This window comes from Lepus europaeus, chromosome 16 (genome assembly GCF_033115175.1).
Source record: "Lepus europaeus isolate LE1 chromosome 16, mLepTim1.pri, whole genome shotgun sequence".
NCBI classification, from domain to species: Eukaryota; Metazoa; Chordata; class Mammalia; order Lagomorpha; family Leporidae; genus Lepus; species Lepus europaeus.
The window spans coordinates 90112509-90136035 of NC_084842.1; the positions used below are offsets into that span (position 1 = coordinate 90112509).

The 23527-nt window shown below is 66.3% G+C and overlaps 1 protein-coding gene across 3 annotated transcripts; it reads left to right on the forward strand.

The window, feature by feature from the left end:
* Positions 1–5035: 5035 nt before the first annotated feature.
* TNIP2 (TNFAIP3 interacting protein 2) lies at positions 5036–22496 on the forward strand. Of its 3 annotated transcripts, none has more exons than XM_062213338.1 (6): positions 5036–5396; positions 14048–14344; positions 17313–17402; positions 18069–18317; positions 19611–19730; positions 21684–22496. In XM_062213338.1, the coding sequence occupies exons 1-6, from the start codon at positions 5121–5123 to the stop codon at positions 21927–21929; spliced, it is 1278 nt and encodes a 425-aa protein (XP_062069322.1). In that variant the 5' UTR covers positions 5036–5120; the 3' UTR covers positions 21930–22496. The 3 variants fall into 3 exon arrangements, with proteins under 3 accessions (XP_062069322.1, XP_062069323.1, XP_062069321.1); XM_062213339.1 differs by having other exon boundaries at positions 19611–19726; positions 21684–21824; XM_062213337.1 differs by lacking the exon at positions 21684–22496 and having other exon boundaries at positions 19611–21665.
* Positions 22497–23527: the final 1031 nt, after the last annotated feature.

Consider the following 23527-nt stretch of genomic DNA (forward strand, 5'->3'; position numbering starts at 1 on the left):
TCCCAGGCCAGAGCAGTGAGCTGGATAGGAAGTGGAGCAGCCGGGACTCGAACTGGCGCCCATATGGATTCCCTGCGCTTCAGGTGGCAGCTTTACTCGCTATGCTACAGTGCCGGCCCCACCAACTGATCCTTTTTTTTTTTTTTTTTTTGGACAGGCAGAGTTAGTGAGAGAGAGAGAGAGAGACAGAGAGAAAGGTCCTCCTTCCGTTGGTTCACCCCCCAAATGTCTGCTACAGCCAGCGCGCTGCACTGATCCGAAGCCAGGAGCCAGGTGCTTCCTCCTGGTCTCCCATGCGGGTGCAGGGCCCAAGCACTTGGGCCATCCTCCACTGCACTCCCAGGCCACAGCAGAGAGCTGGACTGGAAGAGGAGCAACCGAGACATACCTGGTGCCCCAACCGGGACTAGAACCCGGTGTGCCGGCACCGCAGGCGGAGGATTAGCCAAGTGAGCCACGGCGCTGGCCCCCACCAACTGAACTTAATAACAATTTTTCCAAACCAGCACCCATATGGGATGCCAGCGCCACATTGATAGTGCTGAATTCTTCTTCATGAATACACAATTTTCTCTTTGCTTCTGGGAAATACTTGTATTCACTTATTTTTCACTTCACTTGACAATCAGAGACAGAGATCTTCCACCTACCGGTTCGCTCTCCAAATACCTACAACAGTCGGCGCTGGGCCAGGTCAGTGGCTGGAACCTGGAGTTCTGGGTCTCCCACGCGGGCGGCAGGGACCCAGGCACTTGAGCCTGCACCTGCTGCCTCCCAGGGAGCGTACTAGCAGGAGGCTGGACCGGAAGCTGAGCCAGGGCTTGAGCCAGGCCCTCTGCTGTGGGGGTCACAAGCAGGGTCCTTTTTTTTTTTTTTAATCAACCATTTTAGTCATTGTAAATGTGCTATTTAAAGATTTATCTCTTTATTTGAAAAGCAGAGTTACAGAGAGAAGGGAAAATGGGGAGAGAGCGAGCGAGGTTTTCCATCCACCAGTTCACTCCCCAAATGGCCACAGCAACTGCAGCTGGACCAAGCCCACGCCAGGAGCCTGGAGCTCCATCCGGGTCTCCCACAAGAGTGGCAGGGGCCCAAGCGCTTGGGCCATCCCCCGCCGCCTTCCCCGGTGCATCACCGGACTGGAAGCAGAGCAGCTGAGGCCTGAAATGCTGCTCCCACATGGGATGCCGGCACTGCAGGCGGTGACTCAGCCACTGTGCCGCAGCGTGGCCGCCACACTCCATCCCGGCTCCTTGGTGAGTAGACCTGCACAGCAGCCCGGAAGGCCGGATCGCCCCTGAGTTCCCTGCATGGCCGCAGACAAGCCTGGCCCATGTTCTGAGGCCTGCAGCCTCCCTGCATCCTCAGGCCATCCTGGCCTGCCCGTGAGCTCTGCCTGCACTCCCGGGTGCACACGCCAGGGGAGCAGTCGCCCTGCCTACAAGTCAGACTCAGGCGTGGTGGGCGCCTGCCCTGTAGGGAGACAGCAGGCAGGAAGGCTGGTGTGGGTTCTGTGGCAGCAGGGAGGGGACCTGCCACTGGGAGGACGGGGCGATCGCCATGGAGACGAGTTAGCACCGAGCTCATCCAGGGAACGCACCCTGGCCAGATCCAGGGAACGCACCCTGGCCAGGCCCCCCTCCTGCAGAGCCAGAGCTGTGAGCTCCCCATCCTGTCTTACAGGGAGAGAGGGGAGCGGCTTGCTCACCTCCTTGGGGCCGGGGAAGCCACTGGATAGGGCTGCACTCGCCACCCAGAGGCCTGGGGCTCAGAGCGCTTGCTGGGGGCGTGCTGGGAACAGATGGGGTGTCTCCACCTCTGAGACAAACAAGGTTGTTGCGTGATGGCACAAGGCGCTCTGGGCTGCTGGCCGATGCCACGGCCCAGGAACAGCCAGGCAGAGGCGTGGGGGTGTCCAGGGTTCAGTGACACCCAGGTGTGGAGATGTGGGCACCAGCAGACAGCTGGACCCAAACAGAGCTTTGCAGAGCTGCACAACTCAGAACCACCCAGTTGGCAACTTCCAGAAAAGGCAGCCATACCATCAGCCGTCTCACTCCCTTAATTACCTTGGGCTTGTTACCCTGTCATTAGCATCGCAGCTAACATCACAGGACAGCTCGGAAAAGACCCTCTGAGGAGACTCCCACCTCAGTCCCGGGACTCTGCGCCCCACCAGGAACAAACTGCACCCTTGGGGCCGGCGCTGTGGCACAGTAGGCTACTCCTCCACCTGCAGCACCAGCATCCCATAGGGGCGCCAGTTCAAGTCCCGGCTGCTCCTCTTCTGATCCTGCTCTCTGCTGTGGCCTGGGAAAGCAGTGGAAGACGGCCCAGATGCTTGGGCCCCTGAACCCGTGTGGGAGACCTGGAAGAAGCTCCTGGCTCCTGGCTTCGGATCGGCGCAGCTCCGGCTCTTGGGGCAAATGTGAGGGGTGCACCTGCGGATAGAAGACCTCTCTCTCTCCCTCTCACTGTCTATAACTCTACCTCTCAAATAACAAATAAAATCTTAAAAAATAAAATAAGCTGCACCCTTGTTACAAGATAGACGGAGAAGCCTCCGCCGACCCTCCCTCCTGGAGCACGCTCCCCTTGTCTTGGGAGGGCGGGCCGCATCGCCCCCTGGTGGACACTCCCGGAGAGGCCCCTTCCCCCTTCTGCTAGGCTGTGTGTCCAGGAGTGACCGCAGGCCCTGGGGAAGAAGGAGTGTGTGTCCACCTGTGGCCCTGGCCCTGTGAGGATCACAACATCCAGACAGAAGGGGAGGGAGGCCGCAGAAAGGGGCAGGCCCTCAGAGGACGTGCAGGAAAGGCTCGGGGAGGAGCTTGGAGCGAGGCAGATGGACAGTGCCCCATCAGTGTAGGAAGTGGCCTCCCACCTCGTCACCTGCTGGAAACCCCAGTCCCTCACTGGCCCCGAAGGCAGCCCAACCTCTGGCCGTCTGCTGCCCTCCTGGTCAGACCCCTCCTCTCTCTCCGGCCCAGCCTGTGGCCACACTCAGAGGGTCAGCCCTGGTGCAAGTCCTGCTGGTGGTGACTTGAACAGCCGCGCGGTCTTCCCTGATTAGAGTGAGTGGCCATCCTGTTTGTGCGGAAATGTCAGTGTTTCCGGTTCTGTGGGAGCAGAGTGATACTTTAGTTGTTATCTCCTGTTGTTGGGCGCAAGCTGTCCCAAAGCGGCCAAGACAACAGCCCCGTGTCTCTCGTGACCTGGTGGCTGGGGCCATGCCTCAGCACGTCTGTAGTGGGACGTCTTGGGGAGGAAGGTCAGCCTAGTCCGTGCATCGGAGGGACTCCACGGAGAGTGTGGGGGCCAGAAGGAAGGCAGCCTTGCCGGAGGCCGGCCACCCCAGAAGCCGAAGACTCTGATCCCCAAACCCCGACCGCCCCAGCGGTGCTGGAGGGCTGGAGGGCTGGAGGCTCTGAGTGACCTGCCACAGGCCACCCATTTAGCGCCCGCCCTGAGGACCTTCCTGCCTCTAACAGCTCTGAGCCAGCTCCATTTAACTCCCCCACACCTGCCCCAGCCAATCAGAGTGCGCCATGCCGACCTGCGTTTGCTGGGCGAGTCCCACCGCACCCAGCCCCTGGAGAGGGTGCTGACTCACGGGCGGGGCTGCTCCCTTGACCGACCCTGGGATTCCGCTCCCGGCTGGGCCCGAATTGTCGCGGGAGAGGACAGCACGCGGCCGAGGGCGGACAGACGGGCGGGGACACCAGATCCTGAGCCGAGAGCTCGGAAGGCCCCCATGTGCGTCTGGCATCAGCAGGCGCGGCAGCCTTGTGTCCAGGAAGCGGGGGACCCTGCCACCCCTGCACCAAGGTTGCCACACCCACCAAGGGGCCGGGTCCCAACAGCCAGCGCCACGCCAGCGCCCCGGACGGGGGTGGCAGCCCCCGGGCTCGGTGTCCGCGAGTGACTCAAGGCAGGGCGCGCGTTCGGCGCTGGGAGCGCAGCCCTTGGAACATCCTCGCCTCTCCCTGGCGCTCCCAGGGCGGCTGACGCAGACCCACACGCGGGGGTGGTCTCCAGCGCGCCCTCCGCAGCTCCGCAGACGCTGCCGAACCCCGGCTCCTAGGTAGCTCCGCAGGGCCGGGTGGTCCACACTGCAGGGACGAGCCCTCAACTGGGGCAGGGGTCGCAGGGCGCGCAGGGCTCCCGGCGGCGGGCGGAGCCGGGTGTCGGTGGGGCGGGCCCTGGGCCGGGGGCGGAGCCGGAGGCCGACGGGGGCGGGCTCTGGGCCGGGGGCGGAGCCGGAGGCCGACGGGGGCGGGCCCTGGGCCGGGGGCGGAGCCGGAGGCCGACGGGGGCGGGCCCTGGGCCGGGGGAGGAGCCAGGTCCCGACGGGGCGGGCTCTCGGCTGGGGGAGGAGCCAGGTCCCGGCGGGGCGGGCCTGGCCGGGTCGGGGAGGAGCCAAGTCCCGGCGGGGGCGGGCCTGGTCGGGTCGGGGAGGAGCCAGGTCCCGGCGGGGGCGTGCTCTCGGCTGGGGGAGGAGCCAGGTCCCGGCGGGGGCGGGCCTGGCCGGGTCGGGGAGGAGCCAGGTCCCGGCGGGGCGGGCTCTCGGCTGGGGGAGGAGCCAGGTCCCGGCGGGGGCGGGCCTGGCCGGGTCGGGGAGGAGCCAGGTCCCGGCGGGGGCGGGCCTGGCCGGGTCGGGGAGGAGCCAGGTCCCGGCGGGGGCGGGCCTGGCCGGGTCGGGGAGGAGCCAGGTCCTGGCGGGGCGGGCCTGGCCGGGTCGGGGAGGAGCCAGGTCCCGGCGGGGCGGGCTCTCGGCTGGGGGAGGAGCCAGGTCCCGGCGGGGGCGGGCCTGGCCGGGTCGGGGAGGAGCCAGGTCCCGGCGGGGCGGGCTCTCGGCTGGGGGAGGAGCCAGGTCCCGGAGGGGGCGGGCCTGGCCGGGTCGGGGAGGAGCCAGGTCCCGGCGGGGCGGGCTCTCGGCCGGGGGAGGAGCCAGGTCCCGGCGGGGCGGGCTCTCGGCTGGGGGAGGAGCCAGGTCCCGGCGGGGGCGGGCCTGGCTGGGTCGGGCCGGCCCGGCCGGGGGAAATTCCCGGAAGGCCGAAGTCCCGCCGGGTCGGGCGCGGAAGTTGCCAGCGGCCGCGCGCCCACCCGGCAGGCCCGCAACCATGTCCGGGGACGAGGGTTCGAGAGGCCGGGCGAGGGCCTCGGGCGCCGCGGCCACGCTCTGCGGCCTGTACCACGAGGCCGGCCAGCAGCTGCGGCTCCTCCAGGACCAGCTGACCGCCCGCGAGGCCCTCGTCGCACGCCTCCGCGCCCGCCTGGCCGCGCTCGAGGGAGGCGCGGCGCCGTCGCTCGTGGACGCGCTGCTGGAGCAGGTGGCGCGCTCCCGGGAGCAGCTCCAGCGGCTGCAGGGCGGCGCCGCCGAGGCCCGACTGCGCCAGGTGCGGGGCGGCGGCCGGGGCGCGTGCGTGCTGCGGGGCGGGGCGGGAGGGGGCCGGGCCGGGGGAGGGCCCCGGGCTGTGTGGGGACCCCGGGCTGTGTGGGGACCCCGGGCCGGGGGAGGGCCCTGAGCTGTGGGGGACCCCGTGCTGTGGGGGACCCCGGGCTGTGTGGGGACCCCCGGCTGTGTGGGGGACCCCGGGCCGGGGGAGGGCCCTGAGCTGTGGGGGACCCCGTGCTGTGTGGGACCCCGGGCTGGGGGGGACCCCGGGCTGTGTGGAGACCCCCGGCTGTGTGGGGACCCCGGGCTGGGGGAGGGCCCTGAGCTGTGGGGGACCCCGTGCTGTGGGGGACCCCGGGCTGTGTGGGACCCCGGGCTGTGGGGGATCCCGGGCTGGGGAGGGCCCCGGGCTGTGGGGGACCCCGGGCTGGGGAGGGCCCTGGGCTGTGGGGGACCCCGGGCTGTGGGGGACCCCGGGCCGGGGGAGGGCCCTGGGCTGTGTGGGACCCCGGGCTGTGAGGGGCACCCGGTGGCGGTGTCGCTGGGTTGTGAGGGGAGTCGGGGGACGCCGGGCCGGGGAAGGGCCCTGGGCTGTGGGGGACCCCGGGCTGTGGGGGGACCCCGGGCTGTGGGGACCCCGGGCTGTGTGGGGGACCCCGGACCGTGTGGGGACCCTGGGCTGGGGGGGACCCCAGGCTGTGTGGGGACCCCAGGCTGTGGGGGACCCCGGGCTGTGGGGGACCCCGGACCGTGTGGGGACCCCGGGCTGGGGGGGACCCCGGGCTGTGTGGGGACCCTGGGCTGGGGGGGACCCCGGGCTGTGTGGGGGACCCCGGACCGTGTGGGGACCCCGGGCTGTGGGGGACCCCGGGCTGTGTGCGGACCCTGGGCTGTGTGGGGACCCGGGCTGTGTGGGGACCCCGGGCTGGGGGAGGGCCCCGGGCTGTGTGGGGACCCCGGGCTGTGAGGGGTGCCCGGTGGCGGTGTCGCCGGGCTGTGAGGGGAGTTGGGGGGCGCCGGGCCGGGGGAGGGCCCTGGGTCGTGTGGGGACCCTGGTCTGTGGGGGACCCCGGGCTGTGTGGGGACCCCGGGCTGTGTGGGGACCCCTGGCTGTGAGGGGCGCCCGGTGGCGGTGTCGCCGGGCTGTGAGGGGAGTTGGGGGGCGCCGGGCCGGGGGAGGGCCCTGGGTCGTGTGGGGACCCTGGTCTGTGGGGGACCCCGGGCTGTGTGGGGACCCCTGGCTGTGAGGGGCGCCCGGTGGCGGTGTCGCCGGGCTGTGAGGGGAGTTGGGGGGCGCCGGGCTGGGGAGGGCCCCTGGGTTGCAGGTGAGGACCCTGGGCTGCAAGGGGAGTGGGGCCCCTGGGGCGGTGAGGCGTCCCCCCGTGGGGTGGGGCGGGGGTCCCTCTGAGGCGTGTTTGTGGCTTCCTGGCCCCGAGGGTGGGGTGTCCCGGGCTGGAGCCGTGACGGCAGGCCGTCACCCCAGCTTTCTGCTCCCCAGCCTGTGTGTTTTAGGAGAGACGGCCGGGGCCAGAGCCAAAACCAGGAGACAGCACTTGCCGTGCTGGCTGATCGCACCCCAAACGCTTGGTCCGTGGCGGTTATCCCCCCGGGTGGCTGGGCCTAGGCAGGACTAGGGTGCAGACGGCAGCTTTGGTGCCCAGCCGTGGCGCCACAGCCCGACCTGAGAGAATAAGAAACGTGCTCTGTTCTCCTGATTATAAGATAATTTTGAACACTTGAAAAAAATGGGCTCACGGCCACAGGAGCCCCGCAGCGCAGGGGTGGCCGGCGTTGGGCCTGGGCGTGCGGCCCTCCTGTCTCGTCCAGGTGCACGCGCAGCGTGGCCCAGTCTGCGCCTTCTGCAGGGCTGGTAGTGCTTCTGTGTCTGCAGTGCCGTCAGCCCCAGACGCCTCACCCTGCTTCTCTCCCTCTTCCTGGCAAGTGGACCGTCACTCCCCAGAGCCCGTCGGAGCAGAGCCCACCCGGTTCGCACAGTGACGCCAGGAGCCAGGGCTCTGAGGGGGGCGTTTGTGCTCACCGCTGGCCTGTTGGCGGGGCACGCCGGGCAGGGGAGCACCACACAGCCAGGGCCCGGTCACTCTCGGAGCCTGGCGGCCTTGGTCCTCGGCTCCCTTAGGAACCCACAGCCGCTAACCAGAAGCTCATCACAGCTGCGTGGTGGCCCCAGACCGCGGTCCAAGAGTTACTGCTCCTCCACCTCCATTTCAGGATTTTTTTTTTTTTAACATTTATTTATTTTGAAAGAGAGAGAGACGGGAAGATACAGAGAGATCCTCCGTCTGCTGGTTCACTCCCCGGATGGCCTCGGTGGCCAGGGCCGGGCCAGGCTGGAGCCAGGAGCTGGGGACTGTACCGCAGTCTCCACGTGGGTGGCAGTGGCCCAGGCTCTTGGGCCGTCCTCCTGCTTTCCCCAGGTTATTAGCAGGGAGCTGGGTGGGGTGTGCACCAGCCCTGTGTGGGGTTGCTAGTCTTTGCGGAGCGTCTCAGTGAACTGCTGCCCTGTGCCAGCACGTGTATTGCTGACTCCGGCACCCGTCTGGGGTGAGACACGGACCTAGGAAGAACGCGGATGGTTGTTACTCCAGAGGCTGGGCTGGCGAGGCGGCGGGCTGCCCTCTTCTGTGGCTCCGCCAGCCCGTAACCAGCAGGGCCCCTGGCCTGGTAGGGGCTGAGGGCTCCCGTGAGGGTGATGACGTTCGGAAGTGTGGAGGAACTGCCCGGTGCACCTGTGGGCGGGCCGTGGCCAGTGTGTGACGGGGCCGAGAGCTGCGGTGGGACTCGGAGACCTCACTGCACCTGTCACTTTGCAGGCCGCCCCCACGTGTGACTTTCTGGAGGACTGGAGCTGACTCACTGTGTGGCCGACTCCTGCTCAGGCCCCTCCTGCCACCACCCCGGGTCTGGCCTCACGGGCCCTGCCTGGTCCTGGCACCCCGGCCCCCTTTCCCTCCCGGCCTTCCTTCCCTGTCCTGCCGCGCTCCTCGAGCACAGGAAGTGTGTGTCCCTTGTGACAGGCGTGTTCGTGTGTGTCCTTTGTGACAGGCGTGTTCATGTGTGTCCTTTGTGACAGGCGTGTTAGTGTGTGTCCTGTTTTAGTGTCTGTCCTTTGTGACAGGCGTGTTCATGTGTGTCCTTTGTGACAGGCGTGTTCATGTGTGTCCTTTGTGACAGGTGTGTTCGTGTGTGTCCTGTTTGTCTTCTCCCATACAGTTCTCCAGGGAGAGGAAGAATATTTTTGGTCAGGATTTATTTATTTGAGGGCCGGCATTGTGGCGTAGCAGGTAAAGCCACCGCCGGCAGTGCCGGCATCCCATATGGGCGCTGATGTGAGACCCAGCTGCTCCTCTTCCAATCCAGCTCTCTGCTGTGGCCTGGGAAAGCAGTGGAAGATGGCCCAAGTCCTTGGGCCCCTGCACCCACGTGGGAGACCTGGAGGAAGCTCCTGGCTCCTGGCTTTGGATTGACCCAGCTCCAGCCGTTGTGGCCATTTCGGGAGTGAACCAGTGGATAGAAGACCTCTCTTTCTCTCTCTCTCTCTCTCTCTGCCTCTGCTTCTGCCTCTCTGTGACTCTTTCAAGTAAATAAATAAATATTTTAAAAATAATAAAATAAAAAATAATTTATGTATTTGAAAGGGATACAGAGCAAAAGGCAGAGAGAGAGGGAGAAGGATCTTCACCCAGGGCTGGGCCAGGCTGGAGCCGGGAGCCTGGAACTCCATCCGGGTCTCCCATGTGGGCGCAGGGGCCCAAGCACTTTTGTTATCCTCCGCTTTCCCAGGTGCGTTAGCAGGGAGCTGGACCAGAAGTGGAGCAGCTGGGACTTGAGCTGGTGCCCACGTGAGGTGCTGGCCTTGCCCGTGGTGGCTCGAGCCGCCGTGCCCAGCACCGGGCTCCAGAGGGGAAGATCCTGACTGCCAGTGCTGTGTTCGGGCTCAGCGGCCCGGCCTGCCCTGGACTTCCGTCTGCTGCTTCTCTCGCGGTGCCTTTGGCTCCTGGCGTGGGAACAGCCAGGAGCTGCTGCAGCCTGGGCTGGGCGTCCCCGAGGGGCCGCGTGGCAAGAACGGGGCTGGACTGTGTTGCTGCACGACTCACACCCACCCAGGACCCGCGAGCGCTGCCCTAGGTTGTAAATGAGCATCTGACGTGAGACCAGACTGTTGACCCTGAGAGCCGCAGCTCGCCCGGCTGTCGACGGGTGTGTGTGTGTGTGTGTGTGTGTGTGAGTGAGTGACAGGCGCTGTCTCAGGGTGTGGGGACTCCGCGGTTGGTGCACAGCGAGGGCTCGGACACCGTGAGCCGTTCCTGACGCTGCAGCCGCTGCGCTCGCGTCGGAGCTTGGGCGTGCGGCCCGTTTGTGGCGCTGTGGGAGACGGACCATCGCTGTCGCTCACAGGACTCCTGGCTGTGAGTATATTGAGTTGGGATCTCTGCTTTATGTACAAACGGGCCCTGGCTTCAGCCGCAGAGACGGGGACAGAGATGTCCCCGTCGTGCTGTCACCGCTTTGGATTTGGATGACGTTAAAACGTAGTAAAGGCGTGCTCCCGGGACGGTCTCTGTGTCGGCCCTGCCTGCGCTCCGGAGCCCCTGTCGAGGATAACAGTCTAGCTCACCAGAGTGACCGCAGAGGCCACCGCCCTGGCACCTCATCCTTCCACCAGCCACAGGAGCCGCTGGGAGGCTGGGCTGTGGCTGTGGGTGGGCTGCAGTAGGCCGTGGCCTTGGCTGGCAGGGGTCTGTGAGGCACCGGCACTGTGGCATAGCAGGTGAAGCCGCCACCTGCAGTGCCGGCATCCCACGTGGGCACCGGTTTGAGTCCCGGCTGCTCCACTTCCCACCCAGCTCTCTGCTAATGCACCTGGGAAAGCAGTGGAGGATGGCCAGTGCTTGGGGGACCCAGATGAATCTCCTGGCTCCTGGCTTCGGCCTGGTGCGGCCCTGGCCATTGCAGCTATCTGGGAAAAGGACCAGCGAATAGGACGAATGGAGGATTGATTCTCTCTCTCCCTCTCTCTCTCTCTCTCCCTCTCTCTCTCTCTCCCTCTCCCTCTCTCCCCCTCTCTCTCTCTCTCTCTCTCTCTCTCCCCCTCTCTCCCTCTCTGCAACTCTCACTTTCAAGTAAAACAAGTAAAGCTGTATATAAAAAAAAAGCTGCTGGGGAGGTTCCTGCTACATTATCCGCGAAGTGCCCGCGCCAAGGCCCCCCGTTACCTTATGCTACCTTAAAAATGGTTAAACTTTGGGGTGGGTGTTTCCCCTGTGGTTAGGATGCGTGTGGCCCCACGTTAGATACCTGGTCTGGCTCCTGGCTGATTTGCTGCTGGTTCGACCCCTGGGAGGCTGCGGTGACTGTGCAGCCACAGGGGTCCTGCCACCCCTGTGGGAGGTCTGAACGGCTTCCCGTCACACCCAGCCCTCGTTGTTGGGGGCATTTGGGGTGCGAGCCAGCTGGTAGGAGCACACTCCCTTGTCTCGGTCTCGCTGCCTGGCAAATTAGCACTTTTATACAGGTTAATTTTTAAAGAAAACAGATTCGGGGCTGAGACACAGGCTGTGCCGTGGTTTTTGGTTCCGTGCAGGTGAGCGCTGACGCTGGGCTCGGGATTCTCTCTCTGTCCGTAGTGTTCTCAGGGAGGGCGCGGTTGGTTCTCGTCTGGGTGTCTTCACCGTAGGTCCCTCGTGCGCGTGGCAGCACCGGGCCTGCGGTCCTCTCGGCCCCTTTGGGAAGAACGAAGGCCACCGGGTCCCTCTCGCCTTCCAGCCCCGCAGGACCAGCCTGCTAGCAGGTGCCGGCGCCCACGGCGGCCATCAGAGAGGCCTGGTTTCTTCCTTCAGCACAGGGAGGCCTGGTCTCTGCCAGGGATGCGTGTCTGGGTCATAAGGCAGAGTCATGGAGGTCTCTCTCTCTCTTGCTTTGAAGATTCTATTTACTTATTTCTTTATTTGAGAGGTAGTTATAGACAGAGAGAGGGAGAGACAGAGAGTGAGGTCTTCCATCCGCTGGTTCACTCCCCAAAGGGCCACAATGGCCGGAGCTGGGCTGATCTGAAGCCAGGAGCCAGGAGCTTCTCCTGGGTCTCCCACGTGGGTGCAGGGCCCAGGCACTTGGGCCATCTGCTTCCCCAGGCCACGGCAGAGAGCTGGATGGGAAGAGGAGCAGCCGGGACTCGAGCCGACGCCCATGCCGCCGGCCCCAGTGACGATCTTTCAAGAGCAGATCTCACCTGGCCGGAGGGGCCGCCCTGTGCTTGCTGCCCTTTGCCAACTGGTGGAGTGGGGGACGCGGGTGTGGGACACCTTCGGGCAAAGCCCAGTTCACAGCCTCGGCTCTCACTTGGTCACATCTGGTGTCACCAGTCCCAGTTCTGCTGCCGATCATCATATCTGGAGATTTTCTTTTCTTTCTGTTTGGCTGTAGAGCAAAGTACAAAAGTGGGAGGGAGAGGACTCCTGGAAGTGCCGAGTGGGAGAGTTCCAGAATATTCTGCGTGGCATCTGATTAGATGATGCTGAGCAGATGGTCAGGGCCACGGGGTTTGGGTGGCAGAGTGCTGGGGGCGGCGGACCTGGGCCTGGACCCTGGGCCTTGGGTCTGACCGACCGGCAGCCTCACACACGGCCCCAGCGCTGTGACTTCGGGCGTTTTGCACAGCGTCGCCGTCGGGCTGTGCCCCGGGTCTGGGGTTTATCAGACTTTCAGGCTGTGCTTTGAAGAACAAGCACTGTTCTCTGAGCTGTTGTGGGTGGAGAGCGGTGTTGTCATGGGTCCGTGTGTGCAGACACGCGTGTGTCCTGGATGCTATGCGACGCTGGGCAGCGGGTGCCCAGACACAGCCGTTGTCTCTGGGGACGGAGGAGGAGTAGGGAATGGAGCTTTTCACTTTGTTCACTGCTGTCTGGGTGTTTGGAGAGCAGGTGTGTTGTCTGACTTAGAAACCTGTTGGGGCAGGCGCTGTGGCGCAGCCAGTGAGGTGGCAGACGCCTGCATCTCGTGTCAGTGTTCCCGGTCCCCGTCCCAGCCACTCCGTGCGTCCTCATGTGCCTGGGAGCCAGCAGGTCGTGGCCCGTGTACATGGGCTCCTGCCGCCCCTGCAGGGACCAGCGCGGAGGTCCGGTCTCCTGGCCTCAGCTTGGCCCAGCCCCACCTGTCGCAAACGTGGAAGGTCTTCCCCTTTTTCTCTGCCTCTCCCTTTCTCTCTGCCATCTTACCTCTCAAACAAATATCAATCAGTCAAACAAAAAGCAATTGAGAGAATCGTAATCCAGGCTTGCCTTAGTTTTTTTATTTTTTAGAAATAAATTTTTTAAAAGATTTATTTATTTATTTGAGAGGTAGAGTTACAGACAGGGAGGGAGAGACAGACAGAGAGGTCTTCTATCCGCTGGTTCACTTCCCGAATGTCCGAAATGGCGGGAGCTAAGCCAATCAGAAACCGGGAGCCAGAGCTTCTTCCAGGTCTCCCACACGAGTGCAGAGGCCCTAGGACTTGGCCTGTCTTCCACTGCCCTCCCAGGCCATAGCAGAGAGCTGGATCGGAAGTGGAGCAGCCAGGATTTGAACTGGCGCCAGGGTTGCCTTAGTAACAAGGCCCAGTCTCCTGTTCCATCGTGCTGAAAAGGCCCCGGTCCCTCGCGTGGGCGGTGAAAGAGCACCCACGGCTGGAGCTGTCCCTCTGGGGAAGGCTCTGTCCACTCGTGACGCCGTGAAGTGCTTCATCCCTAGCAGGGCCTGCTTCACCCCCTCCAGCACTGTTCATGGTGGGGTGCTTTGAAAACGGGAAAGCAGGGGGCCGGCGCTGTGGCGCGGTGGGTAAAGCAGGCACCTGCAGGGCCGGCATCCCATATGGGCACTGGTTCAAGTCCCGGCTGCTCCTCTTCCGATCCAGCTCTCTGCTGTGGCCTGGGAAAGCAGAAGATGGCGCAGGTCCTAGGGTCTCTGTACTCGTGTGGGAGACCCGGAAGAAGCTCCTGGCTCCTGGCTTCAGATTGGCACAGCTCTGGCCGTTGTAGCCATGTGGGGAGTGAACCAGTGGATGGAAGACCTCTCTCTCTCTGCCTCTCTCTCTACCTCTCTGTAACTCTGCCTTTCAAAAAAATAAATAAAATTTTTTTTTAAAGGAACAGGAAAGCACGCATTGAAGTCTAGGTATTAGAGAATGTTCAGTTTAGGGATTAAACTTTTAAAATTTTTATTTATTTACTTATTATTTCATTTTTATTTAAAAGGATTATAGACAGATAAAAGGAAACAGACCTTCCATCTGCTGGTTGACTCTCCACCTGGGGCTCCCCATGGGTGGCAGGAACTCGAGGACCTGGGCCGTCCGCCACCTTGACCCAGGCGCACCAGCAGGGAACTGGGTCAGCAGCAGAGTAGGGGGACTTGAACCCATGCTCTGATCCGGCAGCTGCACCCCTCGTCACAGTCCCTGCCCTGCTGTTGGTGTGTTTAGGAGGCAGGAACAACTTCCGAGGTAGCTGGAACAGGATCCGGGTCTTCCCTGGGGGGCTGGGACCCCATTGCTTGAGCCGTCAGCACTGCCTCCCAGGTACCCTGCCCTGTGATGGAGGCGTGTTCACCACTGCACCTGACGTCCCCCTCCACTGTGCTCCTACATCTCCCGTGTAGGAGGTCGAGAGGCTGACCGAGCAACTGGAGGAGAAGGAGAGGGAGATAGAGCAGCTGCGCCGGCCATCGCTCGAGCGAGAGCAGGAGGTCGTCCTGCTGCGGAGAAGTGTGGCCGAGAAGGAGCGCGCCCAGGCTGCCAGGGACGTGCTGTGCCGCTCCCTGGCCGACGAGACCCACCAGCTGCGGAGGACCCTGGCTGCCACTGCCCACATGTGCCAGCACCTGGCCACGCGCCTGGACGCACGGCAGCGTGCCCAGGGGGACGCGGGGGACGTGCAGGAGCAGAGTCCTGGCGAGGTAGGTCCCAGAGCCGATGGGGGCCGGGGGGTGGTGGGAGATGCCCCCATCATGTCCCCTTAGCAGCAGCCTGTGTGGGAGGCACCCAGGACCACGGATGTCCTCAGTAAGCAAAGTCAGCTGCTGGGGAAAGCTCACGATGGTGGGACGGGCAGCACGCACTAGGGGAGCCGGGTGGTCCTCCTCGTGGCCCCCAGCCTGTACCTGACCCTGCTCCCAGCACGCACTAGGGGAGCCGGGTGGTCCTCCTCATGGCCCCCAGCCTGTAGCTGACCCTGCTCCCAGCACGCACTAGGGGAGCCGGGTGGTCCTCCTCATGGCCCCCAGCTTGTAGCTGACCCTGCTCCCAGCATGCACTAGGGGAGCCGGGTGGTCCTCCTCGTGGCCCCCAGCCTGTAGCTGACCCTGCTCCCAGCACGCACTAGGGGAGCCGGGTGGTCCTCCTCGTGGCCCCCCAGCCTGTAGCTGACCCTGCTCCCAGCACGCACTAGGGGAGCCGGGTGGTCCTCCTCGTGGCCCCCCAGCCTGTAGCTGACCCTGCTCCCAGCACGCACTAGGGGAGCCGGGTGGTCCTCCTCGTGGCCCCCCAGCCTGTAGCTGACCCTGCTCCCAGCATGCACTAGGGGAGCCGGGTGGTCCTCCTCATGGCCCCCAGCTTGTAGCTGACCCTGCTCCCAGCATGCACTAGGGGAGCCGGGTGGTCCTCCTCGTGGCCCCCAGCCTGTAGCTGACCCTGCTCCCAGCACGCACTAGGGGAGCCGGGTGGTCCTCCTCGTGGCCCCCCAGCCTGTAGCTGACCCTGCTCCCAGCACGCACTAGGGGAGCCGGGTGGTCCTCCTCATGGCCCCCAGCCTGTACCTGACCCTGCTCCCAGCACGCACTAGGGGAGCCGGGTGGTCCTCCTCATGGCCCCCAGCCTGTACCTGACCCTGCTCCCAGCACGCACTAGGGGAGCCGGGTGGTCCTCCTCGTGGCCCCCCAGCCTGTAGCTGACCCTGCTCCCAGCATGCACTAGGGGAGCCGGGTGGTCCTCCTCGTGGCCCCCCAGCCTGTACCTGACCCTGTTCCCAGCATGCACTAGGGGAGCCGGGTGGTCCTCCTCGTGGCCCCCCAGCCTGTAGCTGACCCTGCTCCCAGCATGCACTAGGGGAGCCGGGTGGTCCTCCTCGTGGCCCCCAGCCTGTAGCTGACCCTGCTCCCAGCATGCACTAGGGGAGCCGGGTGGTCCTCCTCGTGGCCCCCCAGCCTGTACCTGACCCTGCTCCCAGCATGCACTAGGGGAGCCGGGTGGTCCTCCTCGTGGCCCCCAGCCTGTACCTGACCCTGCTCCCAGCATGCACTAGGGGAGCCGGGTGGTCCTCCTCGTGGCCCCCAGCCTGTAGCTGACCCTGCTCCCAGCATGCACTAGGGGAGCCGGGTGGTCCTCCTCGTGGCCCCCAGCTTGTAGCTGACCCTGCTCCCAGCATGCACTAGGGGAGCCGGGTGGTCCTCCTCATGGCCCCCAGCCTGTAGCTGACCCTGCTCCCAGCATGCACTAGGGGAGCCGGGTGGTCCTCCTCATGGCCCCCCAGCCTGTAGCTGACCCTGCTCCCAGCATGCACTAGGGGAGCCGGGTGGTCCTCCTCGTGGCCCCCCAGCCTGTAGCTGACCCTGCTCCCAGCATGCACTAGGGGAGCTGGGTGGTCCTCCTCATGGCCCCCCAGCCTATACCTGAACCTACTCCCAGCATGTAGTAGGAAGCAGGGTGCCCCCCAAGCCTGTAGCTGACCCTGCTCCCAGCATGCACTAGGGGAGCAGGGTGCCCCCCCAGCCTGTAGCTGACCCTGCTCCCAGCATGCACTAGGGGAGCAGGGTGCCCCCCCAGCCTGTAGCTGACCCTGCTCCCAGCATGCACTAGGGGAGCCGGGTGGTCCTCCTCATGGCCCCCAGCCTGTACCTGACCCTGCTCCCAGCATGCACTAGGGGAGCAGGGTGCCCCCCAGCCTGTAGCTGACCCTGCTCCCAGCATGCACTAGGGGAGCCGGGTGGTCCTCCTCATGGCCCCCAGCCTGTACCTGACCCTGCTCCCAGCATGCACTAGGGGAGCAGGGTGCCCCCCCAGCCTGTAGCTGACCCTGCTCCCAGGTGCTGAGAGAGTACCCTGCTCACCCAGCAATCGGGGCCTCTGAGTAGGGAGAGCCGAGACCCTGTGGCCAGGGACTTGCCATGGCGTCTTCCTGCTGGCGGGTTGTGGGGACCATGTTGTGGGGACCCGTGTGGGTGTCCAGCCTGCCCAGCTGTGTGGTGGGCCGGGCTGAGGCTGTGTGTCACCCCTGTGCCCAGCACAAGGCCTGGTCAGGCCCTTTGCGGGCAGTCGGGCGAGTCTGTACAAGGGCCAGGGGCAGGCGGGCTGTCCCGCTCCCACCGGCAGCTTCGCTGCCGAGCCCTTCTGGGAGAGACTTGGCCTGAGGACCCCACCCCCGTGTCCCCGGGCAGATTCTGTGAAAAGGGAACCCGTGAAGAGCGTGGCTGTGTCTCAGAAACCCAGAGGAAGGTGCAGGGAGGAGGCGTGCCCCCTGAGCGGCCAGCCCGTGGGTGGGGCCTCCGGCGGGGCAGGCCCTGTGCCCCTCACTTCTCGGCCCGCAGTGGCTGAGTCACCCGGGGCTTCCCGGTGCAGGGTGGCTCAGGACCTGCACTTCCTTCGTCACTGGAGGGGAATTTGGCGACAGCGACACTGACAGCCAGTCCCCTGCAGGCACGGCGCGCGGAGCTTCCGGGGGTCCAGACCGATGTTTCCCGAGACTCAGTCTCCCAGCACGAGTTAGATGACCACAGCAGACCCGAGTGGGGACAGGACAGTGTGGTGGGCTCCAGGAGGCAGCCGGGCCCATAGCTCTGGGGGACGCGGTGATGCCCATGGTCTGGCTCCGCCCCTTGCTGCGTGGGCCACGTGCCGTGACACCACCTCCTCTGTGCCTTGCTTGTGCAGCCCACGTGTCCAGGCACGGACGGCTCTGTTCAGGCCGCCATGGAGAAGTTACGGGAGGAGAACCGACTGTTAAAACAGAAAGTGACTCACGTAAGTGTCCAGTGTCCGCGTCTCCTGGAAGAGCACGCGCCCCTACCGAGCGCGACGAGGGTTCCTCCCCAGCCCGTGCCCAGTCGCTCCCCCCCCGGCTGGCCACGGTGGCTGGGTGCACACGGCCCCCAGCAGCCCAGCTTCCGGCCTTGGGGAAGGAGCAGGACTTGTCCTGAAAGGCAGAATTAGAGGGAGAGACAGAGAGCGAGAGAGCGCCTCCATGCACTGGTTCACGCCTCAAATGCCCACAGCAACGCAGGCGGAAGCCAGGAGCCTGGGGCGCCCTCTGGGTCTGGCCCCTGGGTGCTGGGGCCCGGGCACGCCGCCTCGCCGCTCTGCTTTCCCAGGCCTGTCGGCAGGGAGCTGCTGGAGCGGACCCGCGTGCATGGGGCGCTGTGTCCTGCCGCCCCACGATGCCCACGCGATGGGAAGGAGGTCAGAGAGGAGACAGGGAGACTCTAAGGCAGGAAGGTGGCAGAACATCCGCTTCTGTCCCAGAGTGAGGGCTGAGGATGCCGCTGCGGTGGGCTCAGCGTCCACCCGCAGAGAACAGAGGGAGCCGCTCCGCGCGGCGGGAGAGGTCGGCGAGGTCCTGCCGGCGCGCGGCTCCACGTTCGGGCATCGGGCGCCGCCTGTGCTGTGAGCTTTCCGGCCGCACCTCCCCAGGTGGAAGACCTCAACGCCAAGTGGCAGCGCTACGACGCCAGCAGGGACGAGTATGTGCGGGAGCTCCAGGCGCAGCTGCGGGAGCTGAAGGCCCCCCGGGAGCCGGAGCTGCTGAGGAAGGAGGTCTCCCGGCTCAACAGGCAGCTGGAAGAGAAAGTAGACGCGTGTGCGGACGCCAGGCAGCAGCTGGCCGCCGCCAGGACCGCCCAGGACGCTGCCCTGGAGCGGGTGCAGATACTGGAGCAGCAGGTCTGTCCCTGGGCTCTGGGCGGCACCCGCCGACATCTGCCTGCAGGCGGCGGCCAGCTCTCAGCGGTGGTCGTGGGGATGGGGATGGGGGGTGGGGGTGGGCAGAGGGCCCGGGGAGGCCAGCTCTCAGCACTGGCTGGGCGGTGGTCGCGGGGGTGGGGGGAGAGCCGGGGAGGCCAGCTCTCAGCACCGATGGGTGGTAGTCATGGGGGCAGCGGGGGGGGGGGGCAGTGGGGGAGAGCCCAGGGAGGCCAGCTCAGCACCAGCTGGGCAGTGGTTGTCGGGGTGGGGGGAGAGCTGGGGAGGCCAGCTCTCAGCACCGGCTGGGTGGTGGTCATGGGGGCGGGGTGGGGTGGGGGGAGAGCCGGGGAGGCCAGCTCTCAGCACCCGCCGGGCAGTGGTCATGGGGGCGGCGGGGGACGGGGGGGGGAGAGGGAGAGCCTGGGGAGGCCAGCTCTCAGCACTGGCTGGGCAGTGGTCGTCAGGGTGGGGGGAGAGCCCGGGGAGGCCAGCTCTCAACACCGGCTGGGCGGTGGTCGTCGGGGTGGGGGGAGAGCCAGGGAGGCTATCTCTCAGCACCGGCTGGGCGGTGGTCGTGGGGGTGGGGGTGGGGGTGGGCGGAGGGCCCAGGGAGGCCAGCTCTCAGCACCGGCTGGGTGGTGGTCGTGGGGATGGGGGAGAGTCCGGGGAGGCCAGCTCTCAGCGCCGGCTGGGCGGTGGTCATGGGGACGGGGGAGAGCCCGGGGAGGCCAGCTCTCAACACCAGCTGGGCGGTGGTCGTCGGGGTGGGGGGAGAGCCGGGGAGGCCATCTCTCAGCACCAGCTGGGCGGTGGTCGTGGGGATGGGGATGGGGATGGGGATGGGGGGTGGGGATGGGGGGTGGGGGTGGGCGGAGGGCCCAGGGAGGCCAGCTCTCAGCACCGGCTGGGTGGTGGTCGTGGGGATGGGGGAGAGTCCGGGGAGGCCAGCTCTCAGCACCGGCTGGGCGGTGGTCATGGGGGCAAGGGGAGAGCCTGGGGAGGCCAGCTCTCAGCACCGCTGGGCGGTGGTCGTGGGGGCAGGGGAGAGCAGGGGAGGCCAGCTCTCAGCACCGGCTGGGCGGTGGTCGTCGGGGTTGGGGGAGAGCCGGGGAGGCCAGCTCTCAGCACCGGCTGGGCGGTGGTCGTCGGGGTGGGGGGAGAGCCGGGGAGGCCAGCTCTCAGCACCGGCTGGGTGGTGGTCGTGGGGGCAGGGGAGAGCCCGGGGAGGGTCTTCCTTCTCACTCGAGCAGAGCGAACGTCTCGCCTCCCCAGATTCTCGCCTACAAGGATGACTTCAGATCGGAAAGGGCTGACCGGGAGCGGGCTCAGAGCAGAATTCGGGAGCTGGAGGAGAGGCTCGCCTCCCTGCTGCGCCAGGGCTCTCGGAGGCAGGTAGGGGTCAGGGCGGCGTCTTCCTTTTCCGCGTGTGGATTGGGCCCTTCCGTGCCTGTCAAGGCCCCTCCCCGCCTTCCGGAGCCTGCTCTTGGCAAACCCCGCGCTGTACCACGTTTAGCTGTGGAAGAGGTTGCAGAGTGGCTGTCCTGGGGCCTGCGCCGCCTCCCTGTGCGCCCCCGCCGTGACCAGAGAGCAGGACCCCTCCCGGGAGCGCCAGCCGTGCCCCGTCCTTGCTGCGAGACAGGGACCCAGCGACCTTGTCACGTGGAGCTGGCACGGGCCTTGGGCACCCTGTAGGGTCCTCAGCTCAGCCCGTGCCCGGCGTCGGGTTTAGTGCGGTCCCCACCGTGAGAGGGGCCGGGCTGAGTCAGGACTGGCGATGTCTGGCGGTGTGACCTGTGGTGCCGCCCTGCCCGTCCACGCTCTCCCAGGGGAGGTTTGTTCCTTTGGCCACTTAGCGAGTGTCTGGTACAGCCCCGGCCTGGGGTCAAACTTCCTGTGCTCGCGTGGACTGCACCGCAGCGTGCCTCTGGAGGCGGTGCACCCAGGGCCGGAGCGGGGACGCCGAGCCCTCCCAGCTGGGTGTGTGGGGGCCTCCAGCGCTAGTCTGTCCCGAGCAGCCCCCGGGCCTCATGGGTAGCTTCTGCTTCCCATCCCTCGGGCATGGGCACAGGAGAGTCACGGCGGACAGACACCCTTGGGCGAAGTCTTCGTCAGGGGCCCTGGGCACTGTGCGTGACGGGGGAGGGGTCGCGGCAGGGCCTGTGTCCACAGGTGACAGGGAGGTGCCGGAGGCTGCGCCGGCCCAGCCCTGGCGGCTTCTTGGCATCGCTGGATGGAGCGTGGGTATGTGGGTGGCCCCTCACACCCCAGTTCCTGCTTCCCCTGAGGCCCTGGGGCTGCAGGCCAGGCCAGGATCCCCAGCATGGACCCTGGGCAGGAACGGAGCACCAGGTTCTCCGGGGGCTTGGTTTTGCCTGTGGGTTTCCGGCCTCGAGAGATTCGAGGGAGCGCGTGAAGGGTTGAGGAGTCACCAAGGCTGTGGTCCTGAGGGCGGGCTCAGGCGGGCTCTCAGGGACGGGGCCCCACAGGAGCCACCAGAGCCAGCTGCAGGCCTCAGGCCTGGGTTCCCGAGGTGGCCCCACGGGCAGCATCCCTGGTGGCAGCATCAGGAGCACTCGCTGTTGGTCAGCGGCAGTGCGCAGGCTCGGGCGACAGGCGTGGGCGACAGGCTCGGGCGACAGGCATGGGCGACAGGTGTGGGCGACAGGCGTGGGTGACAGGCTCGGGCGACAGGTGTGGGGGACAGGCGTGGGCGACAGGCTCGGGCGACAGGCGTGGGCGACAGGTGTGGGTGACAGGCGTGGGCGACAGGCGTGGGCGACAGGCTCGGGCGACAGGTATAGGGGACAGGCGTGGGGGACAGGCGTGGGCGACAGGCTCGGGCGACAAGCGTGGGTGACAGGCTCGGGCGACAGGTGTGGGGGACAGGCGTGGGTGACAGGCTCGGGGGACAGGCTGTCCTGCCACTGAGGAAGAGCCAATTTCAGACGGGAGGGGGCACACCGAAGCCGCTGGCCTCAGGGCTCCACGACAGGTGTTCGGAGCAAGGTGGTGCTGGGTGGCCGACAAGGCTGAGCCAGGGGCTCCCCTGCTGCCACTGGAGGCCCCCCAAGCCCCAGGGCATGGTGCTGAGGGCTGGAGCGGAGTCTGTGTGGGCCCACCCTGAGCTCCGCCACCCCCGAGCCATGGTGGCAGCCGGGGCACGTCGCCAAGGCTGCCTGACAGTTGGGTTTCCTGGGGCTCACGGGTCCAGTCGGGCCTGCTCTCCAGGTAAGTGCAGGGAGCACAGGAGGGAACGCGCGTGGTCTGCGCGCTCTGCCGGCCGGGCCCTCGGCACAGCAAGAAGCCCGTGAGCGGCCCCTGTCACCAGACCCCTGCCTTCCCCAGGACTCCCGGGAGCTGGGCCGCTGCCGGATCGCCGAGCACCTAGACACGGAGGCGCTGGAGCTCGCGGCGCCCACTGGCTGGCAGCCTGGGCCCGGGCCCCAGCGCCTGGAACCCCGTGCAGAGAGCAGAGGCCCCCGCGCAGCCCAGGGAGCCCAGGGGGACCTGCAGTGCCCTCACTGCCTGCAGTGCTTCGGCGACGAGCAGGGCGAAGAACTCCTCGGGCACGTGGCTGAGTGCTGCCAGTGAGCCGGTCCCCCGCGCCTGGCAGCTCCCGGCTCAGCCCAGGTGTCCCAGGCACGGGCTTGAGCCTGGCTGGGACCCAGGGCCCTCACGACGACCGTCCACTTGGGTTCCCCTTTCGGCGTGGAACAGAGGGGGTCAGCGGCCTGGGTGGAGACAGACGGCGCGCTGGCGGGGCTGGCGGGGGCGACGGGGTCAGGAGCATCTGGCCTGGGGACATCCCAGCCCCATCCTTCGGAGAGAGTCGGGCTGAAGCCGCAAGCAGGACATCTGGGGAGCCCCGCCCGCAGCGCCTGCCCTGCGGAATGGGGAGTGGGGAATGGGGGCCCCTAGTGCCAGCCCTGCCCTGCTTGTGAGAAGGGGCAGTGGCCAGCGGGAGCCCTGCTCGCAGCGCCTGCCCTGCGGAACGCGGCTGGGAGGCCGTGGGAGGCAGCGCTGCAGTCGCGGTCCCTTGGGGCCTCACTGCCACGGCAGAACCGTTTGCGGTGCAGCCGCTTTTCTCGCGTGCCTAGGGGTCCAAGCACATTTATTCTCTATTCATTTATTTTTGTAATAAACACACTTGCTGCTGTACTGCCCTGAGAATTTGTGGGGGGGGGGGGCTCGGGCTCAGGGACAGAGCAGTGCCCCTCCAGGTGTGGGACTGAGACCTCCTGCGGCCAGAAGCGAGGGGTGGCGGGAGTCCAGGGCTGAGGGCGGAGGCTGCCGCAGGATTTGCAGGAGTAGGGGTGAGGGGTGGCGGGAGTCCAGGGCTGAGGGCGGAGGCTGCCGCAGGATTTGCACGTAGGGGCTCTGTTTGGGCTGCACAGGAGTGGCCTCAGAGCCCAGGTGAGTGCCGGGGGTGGGGCCCTCGCTGGAGGCCCCGCCAGACTCCTCTGCTCCGTGTCCATCGGGCTCACATCTGAGGGCTGGCGCCCACGATGCACCCACAGGCAACCAGGCCCCAACCCAGGGCTCTGCCATCAGCCTGCTTAGGTCCTAGCCCAGGACGTGAAGCGAGCTGGAGAAGGCAGGAGTTTGCCGAGAACATGCGGGTGTTCCGCCTGCGTGCTGTGCAGTGCGTGCGTGGGTGCTGTGCCATGTGTGGGTGTGCGTGGGTGCTGTGCCACACGTGGGTGTGTGGCTGCTGTGCCACGTGTGGGTGGGTGCTGTGCCACGTGTGGGTGTGCGTGGGTGCTGTGCCATGTGTGGGTGGGTGCTGTGCCACGTGTGGGTGTGCGTGGGTGCTGTGCCATGTGTGGGTGGGTGCTGTGCCACGTGTGGGTGTGCGTGGGTGCTGTGCCACGTGTGGGTGTGTGTGGCTGCTGTGCCACACGTGGGTGTGTGTGGGTGCTGTGCCACGTGTGGGTGTCGTGGGTGCTGTGCCATGTGTGGGTGGGTGCTGTGCCACATGTGGGTATGCAGGGGTGCTGTGCCACGTGTGGGCGTGCATGGCTGCTGTGCCACGTGTGGGTGTGTGTTCACTTGGTCCTTGCAGCAGTTCTGGGGGCAGGGACAGGAGGCCCGGAGGGGCGGAGGCGCCTGCCTGAGGTCACGCAGAGCTGAGAGCGGGCGCTCGCCGGCTGTGGGCTTCTCCAGTCTTCACCGTGTCTGTCGCCCGTCCT

Excerpts from the sequence above, each read along its gene's own strand:
- TNIP2 (XM_062213337.1), top strand. The coding sequence starts at position 5,121 with ATGTCCGGGGACGAGGGTTCGAGAGGCCGGGCGAGGGCCTCGGGCGCC. Across the intron at positions 5,397-14,047 it reads CCGAGGCCCGACTGCGCCAG|GAGGTCGAGAGGCTGACCGA; the intron begins GTGCGGGGCGGC and ends TCTCCCGTGTAG. Across the intron at positions 17,403-18,068 it reads TAAAACAGAAAGTGACTCAC|GTGGAAGACCTCAACGCCAA; the intron begins GTAAGTGTCCAG and ends GCACCTCCCCAG.